General features: G+C 39.2%; 1 protein-coding gene across 1 annotated transcript; it reads right to left on the minus strand.

The window, feature by feature from the left end:
- Positions 1–21,108: 21,108 nt before the first annotated feature.
- On the minus strand, positions 21,109–22,336 carry OR6J1 (olfactory receptor family 6 subfamily J member 1). The gene is given in 5 exon segments (XM_066276710.1): positions 21,109–21,467; positions 21,664–21,804; positions 21,807–22,034; positions 22,037–22,159; positions 22,162–22,336. Coding segments are annotated over 5 exon segments (1,026 nt in total).
- Positions 22,337–22,625: the final 289 nt, after the last annotated feature.

A 22,625-nucleotide genomic window follows, 5' to 3' on the forward strand; every position in this document is an offset into this window, starting at 1 on the left:
ACTGCCTCCCCGTTTCCAGCTTCAGAAAAATACCACCAAAAAAAATGGTAACCCACACTAGTCTGCACCAGGTTCCAGCCAGGGAGGTCCAGGGCTGGTACATCCAGCAGACAGATTTGGAAAGCATCAGCTCAGGACCTAACAACCATAGTTAGAATGGTATCTAATCTATACAAAGACAAAATGAGAAGACAGAGAAGTGAAATTCAAATGAATCAACAAGAGAAATACTCAGAAAAAGAACTGAATGAAATGGAAATAAACAAGATATTGGATGCAGAGTTTAGAATAATGATTGTTGGGATGCTCAAAGATCTTAGAGCAACAACAGATGGACAAAACAAGCACCTAAACAAAGGGATAGCTGGCATCACAAAGGATATTGAAATCATAAAAAAGAATCAGACAGAAATGACAAACACAATATTAGAAATGAAGAGTACACTAGAAGGAATTAAAATCAGACTGGATGAAGCAGAGAATGGAATCAGTAATTTAGAGGACAAGATAAGCGAAAGCACAGAAGCAGAACAGCAAAAAGAAAAGAGGAACAAAAAGTCTGTGGAAACTCTAAGAGAGACTGTGACAACATGAAGAGAAACAACATCCACATAATAGGGGTTCCTGAAGGAAAATAGAAAGAACAAGGGATAGAGAACCTAATTGAAGGAATCATAGGTGAAAATTTCCCTAAATTGATGCAGGAAATACTTCCACAAGTTCAAGAAGCACAGAGAATCCCATTAAAATGCAACCCAAAAAGATCTACACCAAGACACATCATAATTAAAATACCAAATCTAAGAGATAAAAAATAAATACTAAAAGTTGCAAGAGAAAAGCAGTCAATCACCTACAAAGGAGCCCCCATAAGGATGACATTCAACTTCTCAACAAAAACACTTGAGGTCAGAAGGGAATGGCAAGAAATATTCAAAGTAATGCAGAACAAGAACCTACAAACAAGACTTCTTTATCCAGCAAGGCTATCATTTGAAATGGAAGAAGAAATAAAAAGCTTCCCAGACAAAAAAAAAATACTCAAGGAATTCATTACAATCAAACCAATCCTGCAAGAAATGTTAAGGGGCCTGTTGTAAACAGAACAAAGGGGGGGGGGGAAATCTAGTAAAAAAAGAATGTAGGTTTACAGAATAAAATGGCAATAAACAACTACATATCAATAATAACCTTAAATGTAAATGAATGAAATGCTCCAATCAAAAAACATAGGGTAGCTGCATGGATAAGAAAACAGGACTCATACATATGCCATCTACAAGAGACCCACTTCAGAACAAAAGATACATATAGACTGAAAGTAAAGAGATAGAAAAAAATATTTCATGTGAATTGAAATGAATAAAAAACCAGGGTAGCAATACTTATATCTGACAAAATAGACTTTAAAACAAAGGCTATCGTTGTGATGGTGAACCTTTTTATAAAAACCGCCCATTTTTGCAGTGCTGGTTAACCTGGTCCCTTCCTCCCACTAGTGGGCATTCCAGCTTTCATGGTGGCGGTAGTGGAGCAACCAAAAAGCACCGTGATTGGCCCACCATGAAAGCTGGAATGCCCACTAGTAAGAGGGAGGGACCAGGTTGACCAGGACTACAAAAATGGGCGGTTTTTATAAAAAGGTTCGCCATGACAGGGCTATAGTAAGGGATAAAGAAGGTCACTACATAATGATAAAATGAGCAATCCAACAGGAAGATATAACCATTATAAATATCTATGCACCTAATATAGGAGCACCTGAATATATAAATCAGATTTTGATGGACATAAAGGGTGAGATCAATAGCAATACTATAATAACAGGAGATTTCAATGCCCCACTAACAGCACTGGATAGGTCCGCAAGAAAGAAATTAACAAAGAAACAGCAGAATTAAAGGACACACTAGATCAACTGGATTTAATTGATATCTTTAGTACCTTTAACATAAAGCATTCAGAATATACACTGTTTTCAAGTACTCATGGTACATTCTCTAGGATAGACCACATGTTAGGACACAGAACAAGTTTTAATAAATTTAAGAAGATTGAAATCATATTAAGCATTTTCTCAGATCACAATGGCATGAAACTAGAAATCAACTACAATAAAAAAATTGAAAAACATTCAAACACTTGGAAACTAAATAGCATGTTATTAAATAACAAACGGGTTAACAATGAGATCAAGGAAGAAATAAAAAATATCCTGAAACAAATGAAAATGAACGTGCAAAAACTCAAAATTTATGGGATACAGCAAAAGCAGTCCTGAGAGGAAAGTTCATAGCATTACAGGCATACCTCAAGAAGCAAGAAAAAGCTCAAACAAACAACTTAACCCTGCATCTAAAAGAACTAGAAAAAGAACAGCAAGTAAAGCCCAGAGGAAGTAGAAGGAAGGAAATAATAAAGATCAGAGTGGAAATAAATTACATAGAGGCTAAAAAAACAATACAGAGAATCAATGAAACCAAGAGCTGGTTCTTTATAAAGGTAAACAAGATTGATGAACCTTTAACCAGACTCACTAAGAAAAAAAGAGAGAGGACTCAAAATAATAAAATTAGAAATGAGAGTGGAGAAGTGATAATGGACACAGCAGAAATACAAAGGATTGTAGAAAAATACTTTGAAGAACTGTATGCCCCAAAATTAGACAACCTAGGTGAAATGGAAAAATTCCTTGAAACATAAAATATTTCAAAAATCAATCTGGAAGAATCAGAAAACCTAAACAGACCAATTACAACAAATGAGATTGAAACAGTTATCAAAAAATTCCCCGAAAAGAAAAGTCCTGGGCCTGATGGCTTCACAAGTGAATTCTACCAAACATTCAAAGAAGAACTAACTCCTATCCTTCTCAAGCTATTTTTTAAAAAATTCAAGAGGAAGGAAAACTTCCAAGCTCCTTTTATGAGGCGAGCATAATTCTGATTCCAAAACCAGGCAAAGACAACACAAAGAAAGAAAACTATAGGCCAATATTCCTGATGAATTTAGATACTAAAATTTTCAACAAAATATTAGCAAACCGGATTTAGCAATACATGAAAAAAAATTATACATCATGATCAAGTGGGATTTATTCTGGGGAGGCAAGGCTGGTACAATATTTGCAAATCAATCAATGTGATTCATCACATAAACAAAAGGAAGGACAAAAACTACATGATAATATCAATAGATGCAGAAAAAGCATTTGATAAAATCTAGCACCCATTTATGATCAAAACTCTCAGCAAAGTGGGACTACAGGGAACATACCTCAACTTGATAAAGGCCATCTATGACAAATCCACAGTCAACATTATACTCAATGGGCAAAAGTTAAAAGCAATCCCCTTAAGATCAGGAACAAGTCTGGGGTGCCCCCTTTCACCACTCTTTTTCAACATAGTTCTGGAAGTCCTAGCCATAGTAATCAGACAAGAAGAAGAAAGAAAAGGTGTCCAAATTGGAAAAGAAAAAGTAAAACTATCATTATTTGCTGATGATTTGATACTGTACATAGAAAACCCTAAAGTCACAGTCAAAAAACTACTGGACTTGATAAAGGAATTCAGCAAGGTGGCAGGATATGAAATTAATATTCATAAACTGGAGGCATTTTTATACACCAACAATGAACTGTCTGAAAGAGAAATTAAGAAAACATCCCCTTCACTATTGCAACAAAAAAAATAAAGTACCTAAGACTAAATTTAACCAAAGAAGTTAAAGACTTATACTCATAAAATTAAAAACATTGATAAAAGAAATCAAGGAAGATACAAACAAGTGGAAGCATATACTGTGTTCATGGCTAGGAAGAATAAACATCATTATAATGTCTATATTACCCAAAGCAATTTATAAATTCAATGCAATTCCTATTCAAATACCAATGACATATTTCAAAGATATAGAACACATATTCCAAAAATTTATATGGAACAAAAAAGAACATGAATAGCCTCAGCAATCTTGAAAAGGAAAAATAAAGTGTGTGGTATCACACTTCCTGATATCAAGTTATACTACAAGGCCATTTTACTCAAAACAGCTTAGTACTGGCATAAGAACAGGCATATAGATTAATGGAACAGAACAGAGAGCCCAGAAATAAACCCACACCTTTATGGACAATTGATATTTGACAAAGGAGGTAAGAGCATACTGTGGAGTAAAGACAGTCTCTTTAACAAATGGTGTTCGGAAAATTGGACAGCTACCTGAAAAAAATGAAACTAGACCACCAACTTACACCATTCACAAAAATAAACTCAAAATGGATAAAAGACTTAAATTTAAGTAAGGAAGCCATAAGCATGTTAGAAGAAAACATAGGCAATAAGCTCTCCAACATCTCTCGAAGCAATATATTTGCTGATTTATCTCCATGGGCAAGTAAAATAAAGGACAGGATGAACAAATGGAACTATATCAAACTAAAAAACTTTTGCACAGCTAAAGACAATATGAACAAAATAAAAAGACAAACCACAGAATGGAAGAAGATATTCGACAATACGTCTGATAAGGGGTTAATAACCAAAATTTATAAAGAACTTGTAAAACTCAACACCCGGAAGATAAAAAATCCAATCCAAAAATGGGTAAAATAAATGAATAGACACTTCTCCAAAGAGGACACACAGATGGCCAATAGGCATATGAAAAAATGTTCAACATCACTAATGATTAGAGAAATGCAAATTAAAACCACAATGAGATATCACCTTACACCAGTCAGAATGGCGCTCATCAACAAAACAACACAGAAAAAGTGCTGGTGAGGATGTGGAGAAAAGGGAGCCCTTCTACACTGCTGGTGGGAATGCAGACTGGTGCAGCCACTGTGGAAAACAGTATGGAGATTCCTCAAGAAATTAAAAATCGAACTGCCTTTTGACCCAGCTATACCACTGTTAGGAATATACCCCAAGAACACCATAGCACTGTTTGAAAAGAAGAAATGCACCCCCATGTTTATGGCAGCATTGTTCACAATAGCAAAGATCTGGAAACAGCCCAAGTGTCCATCAGAGGACGAGTGGATAAAAAAGCTTTGGTATATATATACTATGGAATACTACTCAGCCATAAGAAATGATGACAAAGGATCTTTTACAACAACATGGATGGGCCTTGATAACATTATACTGAGCGAAAGAAGTAAATCAGAAAAAACTAAGAACTATATGATTCCATACATAGGTGGGACATAAAGATGAGACTCAGAGACATGAACAACAGTGTTGGGTTTACAGGGTGGGGGGAGGAGAGGGAGGGGGTTGGGGAGGGGAGGGGCACAAAGATCATGGCTTTTCAGCATTTGCCATATTCCCCCCTTAATCTATAGTCAGACAGCAAATATTTACTTATGGTGTTTCCACTATAAAGACTGCTGTCTTAGGAACAAATGCTGATGAACTATTTCAGCAGTTCCTCCTTCTTCAAAGATGTATATGTCAACATAGAGTTCCATGTTTCATAGGACATACTCAAGCTCACTCCATGCTCCCTGGAGCTTTAGCACAAGGGAATGCCCTTTTTTTTTTTCTTTTTCTTTTTTTCTTTTTTCTTTTTCTTTCTTTTTTTTTTTTTTTGTTGTTGTTGTTGTATTTTTTCTTTTATTTATTTATTTTTTGTATTTTTCTGAAGATGGAAATAGGGAGGCAGTCAGACAGACTCCCACGTGCGTCTGACCAGGATCGCCTGGCATGCCTACCAGGGGGAAATGCTCTGCCCATCTGGGGTGTTGCTCTGTTGCAACCAGAGCCATTCTAGCACCTGAGGCAGAGGCCATGGGGCCATCCTTAGTGCCTGGGGTGGCTTTGCTCTGGTGGAGCTTTGGCTGCGGGAGGGGAAGAGAGAGACAGAGAGGAAGGAAAAGGGGAGGGGTGGAGAAGTAGATGGGCGCTTCTTCTGTGTGCTCTGACTGGGAATCGAACCCAGGAATCCTGCACACCAGGCCAATGCTCTACCACTGAGCCAACCGGCCAGGGCTTAGGAATGCCCTTGTTGATCAAGCTACCCAAAAGAAAATTATATGGAGCAACCATGGCAGACCGAGCAAGTCAGTCTCATACTATTCATCACCAGAACACTGCAGCCCGGTGTAAACAGTTTCAACTTTCTCGGGAAGCAGCACGGCAGATTGGGAAATCCTGTCCAAGGGGTCCTATACTGCCCCTTCATTTGGAGTTAACCCTCAAGGACCCCTACCAGGACAACTTTAGCAGATGGATGTTACTCATATACCTTCATTTGGCAAACAGTCGTATGTCCACATTACAGTGGATACATATTCCAGATCTATAGTAACCTCTGTCAGAACAGGAGAGGCTGCTAAGCATGTTATAGCTTATTGTCTGTATGCATTGGTCTATTATTGGATTTCCTAAACTGGCTAAACTGAAAATGCTCCTGCATATGGAGCAAAAGCATTTACTGTATTTTGTCATGCTTACAATCTTTAAAGTTAAGGTATTATTAAAGTGTACTCAGCAAACATTTTAAGGTCAATTTTAAAAAAATTTTTAAAGGGGTTAGTCATATCCTGGAACTCCTACGGGTCTACCATATCATGCTTCTTACTAAAAATAAAATAAAATAAAATAAAAAAATTTACATTTCTTTTGAATGCTGATGAACAGGAGACACCAAATCTTTTTCGCCTGCAAACTACTACCTTCTTTATTAGATCCAGCTAATAACACTGTTTTGTCTTTTTCCAAATAGCTCCAGATATATGGAAAAGATTTATATAGGCGGATGGGGATCCTCAAACCCCTCAGCGAGATCTTCTGAGCATGGCTTTTAAGATACCTAGAGGCAGAAAAAGCCCAATAGAGATCAGGGGAACTACCAGCTTTTAGGATACACCCTTAAAGGCTCCAACGCCCCAAAGGGGTCTCATAGGATGCCATCTGGGTCCTGCTTCAATAGTGGAAAGGAAGGTCATTGAGCTAAAGCCTGCCAGGCTTACATGCCTCTGCTGTGAGGAAACAGGGACACTGGAAGGTAGGCTTCCCCCTCACTCCTCTAAGGGAGGGTTCAGTCTCTTCCAGCCCTGCTCCAGCCACCTATGACCTAACCTTGCCCAGAATGCTGGGGTTTGCCACTGAAGGCTGAAGGTGCCCAGGGCCATTGGTCCCATCTACAACACTGTGGACAAGCCTAGGGTATTTCTTCCAAGAAGCAGGTAAACTGATCTCATTTGCACAAGGGCCACTTAACTATGTTTTGCCTGAATAGTCAGGTTTTTTATTCTTCCCTCAAAGATCTCTGTTGTGGGTGTTGATAGTCCTATTTTCTGCTGCTTTGCTTAATATATAGTGTTTCCTTTATCCCTCCTACCTCAATGCCTCTCTCATATTTCAGGCTGGGACCTACTCCTGATTTAGAGCTCTCTTTCTCCCTTTTGCCAACTTTTTTATGAATCTACCTTTGCCACCCAGCTTAGTGTATCCCAAGGTTCTCTTTACCATGACACAGTCGCAGAGCTCCAGGGAAATGCAACCTGGTCTCATCTCTCCAGGCAGAGGAGAACAGAAGCTTCATATCCACGCATGCTGCAAATGGCTTTTCCAGTCTACCTGAATCATTACCAGCTAGAAGCAGCGGTCATTGGGACTTGGACATGAGCTTGAAAAGTATAGAATGGTGACAACAATTCCAGTGCCATGAGGACTTTTCCTGGACTCCTGCTCCCTGTGACAGCTCCTAACAGACTGAACTGTGGTTGGGTTGCATTTTTCAGGAATTTGGCATGGTGATGGGGCCAACTTGGTCTTGGTGAACATGTTAAAGACACTGCTCTTTTATGGATTCTTGCTGTATTGGCCAAGAGTTTGCTTAAAAGTTTTTAATCACTGTAAAAAAAAAATAGAAGACTGGATAAAGAAGATGGGGCACATATACACCATGGTATACTATTCAGCTAGAAGAAATGATGACATCGGATCACTTACAGCAGAATGGTGGAATCTTGATAACATTATGCGGAGTGAAATAAGTGAATCAGAAAAAAACAAGAACTGCAGGATTCCATACATTGGTGGGACATAAAAGTGAGACTAAGAGACATGGACAGGAGTGGGGTGGTTACGGGGGGTGGGGGGAGGGGACGAGGAGAGGGGGAGGGAGAGGGGTACAAAGAAAACTGGATGGAGGGTGACAGAGGATGATCTCTCTTTGGGTGATGGGTATGCAACAGAACTAAATGAAAAGATAACCTGGACATGTTTTCTTTGAATATATGTACCCTGATTTATTGATGTCACCCCATTAAAATAAAAATTTATTTATAAAAAAAAGCAGTGGTACATATGCACAATAAAATACTATGGGGCCACCCTGGCCGGTTGGCTCAGCGGTAGAGTGTCGGCCTAGCATGCAGAGGACCCGGGTTCAATTCCGGCCAGGGCACACAGGAGAAGCGCCCATTTGCTTCTCCACCCCTCCGCCGCGCCTTCCTCTCTGTCTCTCTCTTCCCCTCCCTCAGCCAAGGCTCCATTGGAGCAAAGATGACCCGGGTGCTGGGGATGGCTCTGTGGCCTCTGCCTCAGGTGCTAGAGTGGCTCTGGTCGCAACATGGTGACGCCCAGGATGGACAGAGCATCGCCCCCTGGTGGGCAGAGCATCGCCCCTGGTGGACGTGCCAGGTGGATCCCGGTTGGGCACATGCGGGAGTCTGTCTGACTGTCTCTCCCTGTTTCCAGCTTCAGAAAAATGCAAAAAAAAAAATACTATGGGGCCATGAAAAAGAAGGAAATTTTACCTTTTGTGACATGGATAGACCTGGAAACTATTATGTTAAGTGAAATAAGCCAGACAGAGAAAGAAAAATATCATATGACCTCATTCATTTGAGAAATTTAATGAACAATGTGAACTGAGGAACAGAATAGAAATGGAGATAATATCAAAGGGACCAGAGGGAAAGTGGACAGAGGGAAAGGGGATGATAGGATGAGATCAGAGAAGAGAAAGAGATTGGTGAAATTATATACACATATCACAGCGTTATAGAGAGCAGAGAAGCAAATCCTGGAGGGAAGTGGATAGAGCATTGGGGTGAGTGGGGTAAGGGGGATGTTGAGGGGAACACGAGGGAGGAGAGATGCATTCAGGGGGACACTAGAATCTACGTAAACACAATAAATTTAAATCATAAAAAAAGAAACAAGAGAGATCTCAAGTAAACAACCTAACATTACATCTTAAAGAACTAGAAAAAGAAAAACAACAGCAACTCAAAGTCAGCAGAAGGAAATAATAAAAATTAGAGCAGAACTCTATGAAACAGAGAACAAAAAAAAATGTAGGAAAAATTAATACAACAAAATGCTGGTTCTTTTAAAAGATCAATAAAATAAACAAACCCCTGGCTAGACTCACTAAGGAAAAAAGAGAAGACTCATATGAACAAAATTTAAAATGAAAGAGGAGAAATTACCAGACATCATAGATCATGCTAGAATACTATGAAAGATCATATGCCACAAAATTTAACAATCTAGATGAAATGGATAAATTCCTAGAACTATACAATCTTCCTAGGCTGAGTCATGAATAAATGGAAAATCTAAACAGACGCATATGCAGGAAGGAAATAGAAATAACTATCAAAAACTTCCCCAAAAATAAAAATAGGAAGGTTATACTAGTGAATTCTACCAAACCTTTAAAAAAGATTTGGTACCTATCCTTCTCAAAGTCTTCCAAAAATAGAACAAATACTTTCTGAAACATTTTATGAGGTCAACATAACCCTCACATAAAAATCTGGCCAGGACAACACAAAGAAAGAAAACTACAGACCAGTATCTCTAATGAATATAGATACAAAAATCCTAAACAAAATACTAGCAAATTGAATACAACAACACATTAAAAAAATAATACATCACCATCAAGTGGGACTGATTCCAAGAGCACAAGGATGGTTTAGTATACATAAATCGATTAACATAATACACCATATCAACAAACCAAAGAACAAAATCATATGAGCTTATCAATAGATGCAGAGAAGGCATTCGACAAGATACAACATCCATTTATGTTCAAAACACTCAATAAAATGGGCATAGAAGAAAAATACCCCAACACAGTAAAGGATATATATGACAAACCATCAGCCAATATCAAACTAAATGGTGAAGAACTGAAAGTTTTTCCTCTAAAACCAGAAACAAGACAAGGCTGCCCAATACCTCCATTTCTTTTTTTTTTTTTTTAAATAAATTTTTATTAATGGTAATGGGATGACATTAATAAATCAGGGTACATATATTCAAAGAAAACATGTCTAGGTTATTTTGTCATCAAATTATGTTGCAAACCCCTCGCCCAAAGTCAGATTGTCCTCCGTCACCCTCCATCTAGTTCTCTGTGCCCCTCCCCCTCCCCCTAACTCTCTCCCTCCCTCCCTCCCATGTCCTCCCTCCCCCCCACCCTTGGTAACCACCACACTCTTGTCCATGTCTCTTAGTCTCATTTTTATGTTCCACCAATGTATGGAATCATGTAGTTCTTGTTTTTTTCTGATTTACTTATTTCACTCCTTATAATGTTATCAAGATCCCACCATTTTGCTGTAAATGATCTGATGTCATCATTTCTTATGGCTGAGTAGTAGTCCATAGTGTATATGTGCCACATCTTCTTTATCCAGTCTTCTATTGAAGGGCTTTTTGGTTGTTTCCATGTCTTGGCCACTGTGAACAGTGCTGCAATGAACATGGGGCTACATGTGTCTTCACGTATCAATGTTTCTGAGGTTTTGGGGTATATACCCAGTAGAGGGATTGCTGGGTCATAAGGTAGTTCTATTTGCAGTTTTTTGAGGAACCACCATACTTTCCTCCATAATGGTTGTACTACTTTACAGTCCCACCAACAGTGAATGAGGGTTCCTTTTTCTCCACAGCCTCTCCAACATTTGCTATTACCCGTCTTGTTGATAATAGCTAATCTAACAGGAGTGAGGTGGTATCTCATTGTAGTTTTGATTTGCATTTCTCTAATAACTAATGAAGCTGAGCATCTTTTCATATATCTGTTGGCCATTTGTATCTCTTCCTGGGAGAAGTGTCTGTTCATGTCCTCTTCCCATTTTTTTATTGGATTGCTTGTTTGTTTGTTTGTTGTTGAGTTTTATGAGTTCTTTGTAAATTTTGGATATTAGGCCCTTATCTGAGCTGTCGTTTGAAAATATCTGTTCCCATATAGTTGGCTGTCTGTTTATTTTGATATCAGTTTCTCTTGCTGAGCAAAAACTTTTAATTCTGATGTAGTCCCATTCATTCAATACCTCCATTTCTATTCAACATAGTGCTGGAAGTTTTAGCCAGAGCAGTCAGACAAGAGAAAGAAATAAAAAGTGTTCATATTGAGAAAGAAGTAAGTTTTCACTTTCTGCAGATAACATAATCCTGTATATAGAAACCCCCAAAGACTACACAGAAAGACTATTAGAAACAATATATCAATACAGTAAGTTCACAGGATACAATATTAATACACAGAAGTTAATTTTTTTATATATGTAAAAATTGAAACCTCAGAAACTGAATTTATACAAATAATCCTTTTTACAGTTGCAATAAAAAATGAAATACCTAGGAATAAATGTAACAAAGAATGCAAAGGATCTATATACTGAAAACTACAAAGCAATATTAAAGAAAATAGAAAAAGACACAATGAAATGGAAAAATATCCCATATTCTTGAATAAGAAGAATAAATAGAGTTAAAATGGCCATATTACCCAAAGCAATATACAAATTTAACTCAATTCCTATCAAAATTCCAATGTCATTTTTTAAAGAAATAGGACAAAAAATCACCAGGTTTGTATGGAACCATAAAAAACCTCAAATAGCAAAAACAATCCTGAGGAAAAAGAATGAAGCCAGAGGAATTACAATATCTAACTTCAAATTATACTACTGACCTACAATAATCAAAACAGCATGGTATTGGCAGAAAATAGACACAGAGACCAATGGAATGGAATCAAGAGCCCAGAAATAAAACCACATACATATGGACAAATCATCTTTGACAAAGGAGCCAAAAACACAAAATGGAGAAAAGAAAGCCTCTTCAATAAATGGTCCTGGGAATATTGGAAAGCCACATGCAAAAGAATGAAACTTGACAACAGTTTGTCCCCCTGCACAAAAATTAATTCAAAATAGACTAAAGACCTAAATATAAGATCCAAAACAACAAATTACATAGAAGAAAACATAGGTACTAAAATCATGGACCTTGGCCATAGAGAACAATTTATGAATTTGACCTCAAAAGTAAGGGAAGCAAAGGCAAAAATAAATGAATGGGACTATATCAAATAGGGACAAATAGGAGATGATAATTTAAAAACAACAGCTCTGATAAAATGTTAATATCCAAAATATATAAAGAACTCACAAAACTCAGCAACAAACAAGCAAATAATCCAATTAAAAAATGAGGAGAGGCCTGACCTGTGGTGGCACAGTGGGATAAAGCATCGACCTGGATCACTGAGGTCACCAGTTCTAACGAAACCCTGGGCTTGCCTGGTCAAGGCACATATGGGAGTTGATGCTTCCTGCTACTCTCCCTTTGCTCTCTCTCTTTCTCTCTCACACTCTCTCTCTAAAAATTGAATAAATGAAGTTTTTAAAATAATTAAATAAATAAAATTTGTTAAAAAAAAAAATGAGGAGAGAACATGGACAGACACTTCTCCCAAGAAGAAATACAAATGGCCAACAGTTATATGAAAAGATGCTCATCTTCACTAGCTCTTCGAGAAATGCAAATCAAAACTACAATGAAATACCACCTCACACCTGTTAGATTGGCTACTATCAACAAGACAGGTAATAATAACAAGTATTGAAGAGGCTGCGAAGAAAAAGGAACCCTCATTCACTGTTGGTGGGAATGTAAATTAAGTACAACCATTATGGAAGAAAATATGGTGGTTCCTTAAAAAATTAAGAATAAAACTACTATATGACACAGCAATCCCTCTACTGGGTATATACCCCCAAAACTCAAAAACACTGGTACGTAGAGACACATGCACCCCCATGTTCATTGCAGCATTGTTCACAGTGGCCAAGACATGGAAACAACCAAAGTGCTCTTCTATAGAGCAGTGGTCCCCAACCCCCAGGCTGCGGACCAGTACTGGTCCATGGGCCATTTGGTACTGGCCCACAGAGAAAGAATAAATAACTTACATTATTTCAGTTTTATTTATATTTAAGTCTGGACGATGTTTTATTTTTAAAAAATGACCAGACTCCCTCTGTTATATCCGTCTAAGACTCACTCTTGACGCTTGTCTCAGTCACGTGATACATTTATCCGTCCCACTCTAAAGGTCAGTCCATGAAAATATTTTCTGACATTAAACCAGTCTGTGGCCCAAAAAAGGTTGGGGACCACTGCTATAGAAGATTAGATAAAGATGATGTGGTACATATATACAATAGAATACTACTGAACCATGAGAAACAATGACGTGGTATAACTTAAGACAACATGGATGGACTTTGATAACATTATACAAGTGTTCCTGACCAGGCAGTGGCGCAGTGGACAGAGCATCAGACTGGGACACCAATGACCCAGGTTCGAAATCCTGAGGTTGCTGGCTTGAGCACAGGCTCATCTATCTTGAGTGCGGGCTCACTGGCTTGAGCATGGGATCACTAGCTTGAGCGTGGAATCATAGAGATGATCCCACGGGTGCTGGCTTGAGCCCAAAGGTCACTGGCTTAAATCCCAAGGTCTCTGACTTGAGCCCAAGGGGTCACTTGCTGTGCTGTAGCCCCCCTGGTCAAGGCACATATGAGAGAGCAATCAATAAACAACCAAGGAGCTGCAACGAAAAATTGATGTTTCTCATCTCTTTCCCTTCCTGTCTGTCTGTCCCTATCTGTCCAATCCTCTGTCTCTCTCTCTATCTCTGTCACACACACAAAAATTATACTGAGTGAAATAAGTAAATCAGAAAAAGCTTAAAACTGTATGACTCCACACATAGATGGTATACAAATTTGAGACTCATGGACATAGATAAGAGTGAAGTGGTTACCAAGGGGAGTGCGGTGGGGGAAAGGTATAAAGATGGACAAATATAAGGTGACAGAGGATGATTTGACTTTGAGTGATGGGTTTACAACATAATCGATTGCCCAAATGATGTGGAGATGTTTACCCAAAACTTATCGGCTCTTGTTGATCAATGTCACCCAGTTAAATTTAATTTTCTAAATAAAAAAATATATACCATATTTTTCACTCCATAAGATGCACTTTTTCCCCAAAAAGTGGAGGAGAAAATGCCGTGTGTGTTATGGAGTGAAAATATGGTATTTTATTAAATATTTTAACAAACCATTTGGTTCAGAATATTTTTTTCATATTTTCCTCCTTAAAACCCTAGGTGTATCTTATAGTCAGGTGTGTCTTATGGAGAGAAAAATACATTATATTATTATTATTATTAATTGTATTTTATTGTTTATATTTGCCATAATATATTGACCCAGTTTTCTATTATTGGATTTTAGAGTGCATTCTGAATATTTTTATATTATAAACAATGTAAAATTAGATGTAAAATTGCAGGATTGAAGGGTATGGAATATCTTAAGGCTTTTGATAAACAATGAAAACAGTTTATGCCAAGCAATCAAAAAAGAAAAAGCAACCCTGAAGGGAAAAGAAAAACAGGTTTTACTTGTGTATAAGCAAAAATTATATGAATAAGTAATTCACAGAAGATATATAGATGACTGATGAACGTATGAAAAGACGCTCCACCTCAGCACAAATAGAGGAAGTACAAAACAATAATAAGAAACTATTTAACATGCAGATTGACAATATCTGGTAATGCCGGTGCTGAAGAAGATGGACATTTTTCAACAATGTTGGTGGGAGAGGAAATTGTTACCACATTTTTTGTAGACAATTTGGCAGAATCTACCAAACTAATCTACTGAAATTTAAAATCAACACACACTAGGAGCCATGAGTTCAAATAATAGGAATTTATGCTAATAAATTTTAGCACCATTAACAAAACACTAGAAATATCAGTGCCCATTGGTTATAAAAATTACATCTAAAATGAATTCTGTAGTTTTATGTAGTATTGACATGGAAAAAATTTCAAATACCAAGTTACAAATGATTCTTTTTCTTTTTCTTTCTCTTTTATTTATTTATTTATTTATTTATTTATTTATTTATTTATTTATTTTTAGTGAGAGAAAGACAGACAGGAAAAGAGAGAGATGAGAAGCATCAACTTGTAGTTGCATGACTGTAGTTGTTCATTGCTTGCTTCTTATACGTGCCTTGACGGGGTTTGGGGGCTGCAGCTGAGTCAGTGACCCCTTGCTCAAGCCAGTGACTTTGGGCTAAAGCCAATGACCATGGGATGGGGTCAGGTCAATGATCCCTCACACAAACTAGCGACCATGTGGTCAAGCTGGTCAGCCCACACTCAAGCCAGCAACTTTGAGGTTTTGAACCTGGGACCTCAGCATCCGAAGTGAATGATCTATCCACTGCACTGCCACTGGTCTGGTCAGACAATTCTTTTAACACTAAGCCATTTTTGTAAAATAAAAGCTATATTGTGAACAAACATGTTTATGTTCTATAAGCATAACAATGTTTGCTGCTGGAGAGTGGAATTGACTGACAGAGATCTCATGTTTTACACTTCTATATTGGCTGAAATTTTACAATGGATATGTATTTTTATTATTAAACATTAAAGCTTAAAAACACAAAAGCTCTCCAGTCAAAAGCAAATCCTAATTTTGATTTATGTCAATGATGTTAGTTTCAGGGGTGAGCTGCCATCTCTTTGAAATGTATAAAAATCATTCAAAAAGCTAAAAAAGACTCTGGCTAGCTTTGTGATCCAGGATGTCTTTCTTAAAGACCTGGGAATTAACTCTTTGAAGTGCAATTACCAAGGAAGATAGTGCTCCTGTCTCCCAGTCTCTGCGAGAGGATGAGAATTTAACCTCAGGGAGGCCTTACTGCCAAACTATCTCCTGTACTAAAGATATAAAAAGTTTATTTTTTCTTGAATAAAGCCAATTCACTAACAGATGGTCACCCCAATTACCAAGTGAATTTAGGCTGAACTATGTGTGACAAATGGTGTGTCAAGTCCTCTTACTTGAGGACTAGCTATTTAATCTTGACAAAATGTGTATACTTTGTGTATTGGTTTGGCTATTTAAACAAGTGAGATTTCTTTCTACTTGTAATAGGCATCTGCAGCCATACCACCCTGAACACGCCTGATCTCGTTTTTCCACTTGCAATCGTTTTAGAGAATTTGTTGCGATGCTCATCATATTCTGGTTTAATGGGTATTAGTAGTAACTGTTAAGCCTAATCCGGAGGGACCCGAAACATTCAAGACATGAACAAAGTCCATCGATTACACACCAAAGCTTTATTGTCTAGCTTGGCCAAGCGGCAGCAACTCCGACAGAGGTCTGAGGGAGAGTGCTCGCCAGCCCTTTGTTCTACTTAGTTTTTATAGTTTTGTAAGTGGGAAGTACAGAAGCAAAAATTGTAATTAGGAGCCCCTTACCACTATTGGTTATAGTCATATGTCCTTTAACATGATAGGACCACGTTCAATTTGCAAGCCACACATTATTTTGGAGAAAACAAAATTTACAAGTCAACACAATGGCAGAAAGATATTTTTTTACATATTAAAAGGCATTCCCATATTATCTAGTGTTCATCTTCTATCTCTCTGTCCAGAGTCACACGTGTTAACTACACGCATTTACACAGGAGAGGTAGTTTCCGTGGGGACAAATGCCCGCAAATGGCTCATAGTTATAAGAAAAGGTTTATTTTGGCTTTTCTCTCCCTGTACCTGGCTAGCCATTCACCCCTTTCCCCACAGGTGTGGTGGAATGTCTGGGGATCCATGTTTTCCTCCCCTTTGCATTTACAATACAATGCCAAGGGCCATCTGGTTAAGCCAATCACATAGTACAGAGACTATTCTCACAACTTCTCTGCACACCTTAACCCAAATTAGTAAAATGTTCTCCAAGTCTCTTAAAATATTAATATTAATCTGTAGTTTTTGGTACTTTACAACACCTGCGGGTGAAGTGGCTCAGTGGCTCCTCAGTAACATTGTTTTCTTTCTCTTTTACCTTTGTAGAGAGGTTTCTGGGGTTGGCAGGAGATTTTGTTTTTTATTGTATTTTTCCAACAGCTGCCTAGTGTCAGACGGCCATACAAGTTTGGAGGCCTGGGAGCACACACCTCCCCCACCCCACTTCTGCCTGCTGCAGCCTGGAACAGCCTCCTGGGAAATTAACAGAAGCCACAGGCAAAGAGGGGCTGTGGGGGTCACAGACACATTAGGAAAAAAAAAGTCACATCACAGACTAGAGACACACTATTGTTACCAGAACCCCAAAGTTTTTCCTTGGATCCCCTGCCGGCAGGTACTGGCCCAAAGAAATGTACAAGCAGGAGTTTGCAATATTGAAAGAAAAATAGTTTAATATTGAATTGGCTAATCCAGAGATAGAGAGCTTGTGCTCTAAACAAACCGACTCCCTAAAGGTGTATAGATTACAGATCACATGGGGCAAAATCACAATACACCATGGGTTAGGGGTTACGAACTGTGCTGAGAGCTGATTGGTCAGAGGTCAGGTAGGGATAATAAATTATTTCTTTAGGTCTTGAGGACAGTTCTGAGATCTTTTCTGGAGTCCCTCTGTCCAGTCTCATAGGAAAGTACCAGGGAGTCATTCCATCATAGAGCTCAGGAACTGAAACATAACTTCAGTCAAGATGTTATCATTAGCTTGCCAGAGGTCCAGACCTTGTGATCATTACTCAGGTCCAGCTACTATCTTCTGCTGCCTCGGGGGTTGCTAATGATTCGGGGAAAGTCTAGGTCTCTAAGGGCATAGAGAGAGCAAGAGATGATATCTAGAGCTAGGTTCTAACACTAAATTTAATCAAAGTCTTAAGAGCCCTCATTTTCATTTCCCCTACCCCCAGGTTTTCTAGGATGATACAGCTAGCCATCTAAGGCTCAGTCTTCAGAGGAAGGGGAAAACCTACTTCCCATTTTGACTTGGAAATGAAAAAAGTTTCTAAGTGGGAGCAAGTACAGACCAACGGAGGCCAGATTTCAGGAAGAAAAACTTCTTTGTTGACCTTCACCCCCATATCTGAACACATCACCATTTCCTGGTATCTACCCTCTCAGGGACCGGCCCTCCCAGAGCTGTATACTGCTTCCTCTTCCGTTTTTTTCAAACCTCCTGTCTGGCAGACTGAACTGTTTTATTTAAATGTGAGTGGCCCAATCCAGTCCAAGCTAAGACTTGCATTTTTAAAAAGGAGTATTGCTAAACTGAACACATTTTCACTTTATATAGTATACATTTACTGAGCATACCTAGTGTGAGAAACACTGATGTAGGTTCCTGGGAGAAATAAGGTAGGGGACCCAGAAACTCCCAGTCTTCTGTCAACAAGATATTTGCTGTCTTTTGAAGAAGACAGACAGATAAGCACACCAATCCTACAAAGGATGAGAAGGCTTAGAAGAAGAAAGTGAATGGAAGTGCTTGGTGTTTCCAGATGATGCTCTAATCAACTGAGCTAACTGGCCAGAGCTTTGTTGTGCTTTTAAATCCAAACCAGAAACTTTTGGTCAGTGGTTTAAGACTCCCTAAGAAAAATGTAGGCAAGAAAGAAGTGCTACTGAGAGGTCATGGACCTGAAGAGAAGACTGGGTTATGAGGCCCTATTACAGCATCTTGCAGGCAAGCAGAGTTCTAGTTCCCTTCTCTCCACTAATCTGACTTCAGATCCCGCTGTCTCTTTAATCTCATGAAATACTGGGCCTTGGAGCCTTAACTGTTTTGCCAGGTATACCTCAACAGTGTGTGCTCTTGGCAGGGCCTACCAGCCAACGGGTCTAAATCTTGGAGCTTGGGTCACTCAAAGATGCAGGATCTTCTGTATGTGGAAGAGCCTCTCAGTCTCTGGGGTTCCCACTCCTGGCCTGCAAAACCTCCAACTAAACTCTGCTTATCTGAGCTCACCTTTCATCATCTGTTACTCATAGGTTTGGTTGTCAGCTTTGGAAAGATTGTCCCTCTGCTTAAACTTTAAAATGCTACAAGAAATTTCAATGTGTTAAGAAAACTGAGACACTGAATACACTTAAATGGGCAATAGGCAGACCATATACGACAGCAGAACTCTGACCCATAAATTCTGAAGCAACCACGTAGGGCAGCCAAACTACTATCTCTGCAGCAAGCAGCTCGGAATGGTCAGGTAGTGCATTAAGACTGCCAACTTTCTTATTGTTTTACAGCCCCATCCCCTCCCCCCACCTTTTTCCAACTCAAGACTACTCAGAGAAAGCCACATTTGCTCCCCAAACCAATCACAAAAGATGCCTGCCTTGTAGTTAGCCCACATCCAGTTTCCCCGTGCCAAAACCCTCCAATCAGAACACACCTGACCCTTACCTTCTTCTTCCACTATAAAGCTTTTCACTCCCTTCTTACCTTTGAGTCTCTGCCAAACCCAAGTCATGGTGGCTGACTCTTTTGCTATAGCCAATTCTGGATAAATAGTCTCTGTTCTCATTTAGGTGGTCTTCGTTTATTTCCACAGCACTTTATAGTTTGCTTAGTTACGCTATGTCCTCTGACCAGTTCCATGGGGAATACAGGTGTTCATTTAAGCAAAGTGAATGCTGCAATGCTAGAGGCCAGAGGGGACAGGAAAAGAAGTGTTTCTGATGACACTGAGAAGTTTAGTTTGCATTGACCTGAACCAGAGGCCTAGATGGTGCCAGTCAAGCATCTGAGGCAGTGTTTGGGCACCAAGAATTCAGTTCAAAACAGACATCTTCCTAGTTCCTTGGAGCTAGAAAAGGTAAGGGATCTACACTTATGCAGAGAGAGAGTGCGCCCACTTTACAGTCACTCTACTTTTTGGTTGTGAGAAACAAAGACCTTCTCAAAATAATTCAACAAAAAAGGGATTTGATTTATGGGTATTAGCAACCTCATTGAACCCAGGAATAGGAAATAAAACTCTGCCAGCTCCCTGGCCTGAGAAGTCATTAGAGAGGAAGGCCCTTTTCTCTATGTCCCTCTCTGCAGTTGAGAGGGCTCTCCTCTATCTCTTTGCTAGTTTTCTCTCCACACCAAGTCCATTCTCTTCAATGGGCAGACTGGTTTCCTCTAATTACTCATCAACTTGGACATGGCCCCCCAAATGGCCACTCCAGATGCCAAACTTACTTTAGCTTCCATTGTTTAGTACAGTTTCTACATCTCTTAGTTCAAACTCTTAAAAAGAGACATTTGTTTGCACAGTTTATCTGTCCCAGCAAATTCACCCAGGTTACACACAGATCACTGGTCAGGCAATGGATTGTGCCTTCAGATCATCTATCCACAGGTCAATCACTGGAGGCTGAAGGAACAGGGTCATGTCTTACATAAGAATGTGAGCATGTGGGATATTATAAACATGTTCTATTATAAGAAGCAGTATTATTAAATAACACAGACTACATATATCTGCCACAATCACTACAAATATCCACTGAGGAAAAATAATCGATTACAGGGCATGACAGTGGACTGGAGAATAATAAAGGCTATTCCTAGAAAGATTCCTAGAGAAGATAGAAGGAAAGAGGGTTTATGCAGAGGGAACCAGGAAACACTTTGTGTCAACTGGTTGTGGTCAGCATCCATGAGGAAATAAAGCCAAACATGTTGGGACTTTGAATAGGACGCAGACTGTACGGCTCTTCTGTAATTCTTAGAATAGTCCATGTGGAGGGGACTTAGAGGTCATCCAAGTCCAACCCTGACATACTTCAAATGAGAACTGGTGACACAGTGACACAACTGTGGCCACAGAGTTAGAACCAAGGTCAGAGTTCAAGTCCCTGTCTCCAAGCTCAGTCTTTATTCCACTATAAGCCATTCAGGATCCCTTAGCTAGCTTGTCCTTTTACTAAGGCCAGTCCTCTCTACTACTAGGAATTTGTACACTGCATACACAGTGGTGAAGAAAAAGAGGGACTAGCCCTTCCTTATTGGTCTTTGTAAGAAGATGATTTGCTCCTTAGCATTGTCATCATCCTCTTTTCTAAAACTCCTTGAATCCTGACCCAGATGTTCTTGAGGATCCCCAACATCAAGTCATTCCTCAGAGTATATGAAAGGGGGTTGAGGAATGGATTCACAACACTGCTTAGAACGAAAGGGACCTTGCAGACCTTTAGATAGTCTTTGTGGGAGGGAGTCACACAGATAAATATTGTGATGCCACTGGAAATCATGACTGTTGTCAGGTGGGAAGCACAGGTGTTAAAGGCCTTCTTCTTGGCCTGACCTGTGGTGGTGCAGTAGATAAAACATCAACTTGGAACACTGAGGTCACTGGTTCAAAACCCTGGGCTTGCCTGGTCAAGGCACATATGGGAGTTGATGTTTCCTATTCTTCCCCCTTTTTCTCTCTCTCCTCTCTAAAAAAATAAATAAATAAATAAATAAATAAAAATTTTTAAAAAAGGACTTCTTCCTTCTACTTGAGGAAGGGATAGGCACTACTGTCAAGGTGGTATACATATAGGAGTAGACTACACGGACTATGCAGCAGAGGATGGTGGTGGACAAAAGCATAAAGTCCATCTGCTCAATGACAGAAGTGTCTACACAGGCCAAGGCAGCAAGGGCCAACTGTCACAGAAGTGGTTGGAATCACAAAAGGGCAGCTGGGAGATGAGGATGGTTGGAAAGAACACAGATAGGAAGCCTCCCACCCAAGAGAACACAACGGTCCCAATGCAGACAGGTCTCATGATGGTGCTCTATTGCGGGGGATAACAGACAGTGGCATAGTGATCATACAACATAACTGTCAGCAGAAGAAACTCTCCCCTGCCCAGGAAGAAGTAGAATAGCACAAGATGATACACCCAGCAAAGGAGATGGTTTTATCCCCAGATGTTAAGTTGGCCAACACTTTTGGAGAAATGACAGCAGGGAAGAGGATGTCCAGGATAGAGAGGCTGCACAGGAAGAGTACATGGCGGTGTGGAGGCAGGAGTAGGACAGCACAGTGGAAACGATGAGCAGGTTCCTCAGGAGAGTCTTCAGGAACGTGAGCAGCAGCTACAACAAGAACAGCAGCTCCACTTCCCTGCTGAGAAGAAATCCCAGCAAAACAAACTCCCCCACATTAGTAGTCTGATTGTCCATGGGCCTGAGGGCAGGGCTTAATTCCTCTGATGGAACAAAAGGAGAAGGTGCCTAGAAGACAGTTCAGTGTACAAAACCCCTTTGCTATTCACTAGAAAAATATGAACATACAATGTGTTCATCCAAACTGGATATGTATTATAAATTTAACTTGGTTTTAAATTATTTGCCTATCAAATTGAAACTTTTAAAAATTATAATGTTCATTGCTAAAGATGTCTGCCTTGAGACCTACATTGTCAACAGGTCATAGAACTTTCTAAAATATAATGTAGTAATTTTTATCAAA

This window comes from Saccopteryx bilineata, chromosome 4 (assembly GCF_036850765.1).
Source record: "Saccopteryx bilineata isolate mSacBil1 chromosome 4, mSacBil1_pri_phased_curated, whole genome shotgun sequence".
NCBI lineage: Eukaryota > Metazoa > Chordata > Mammalia > Chiroptera > Emballonuridae > Saccopteryx > Saccopteryx bilineata.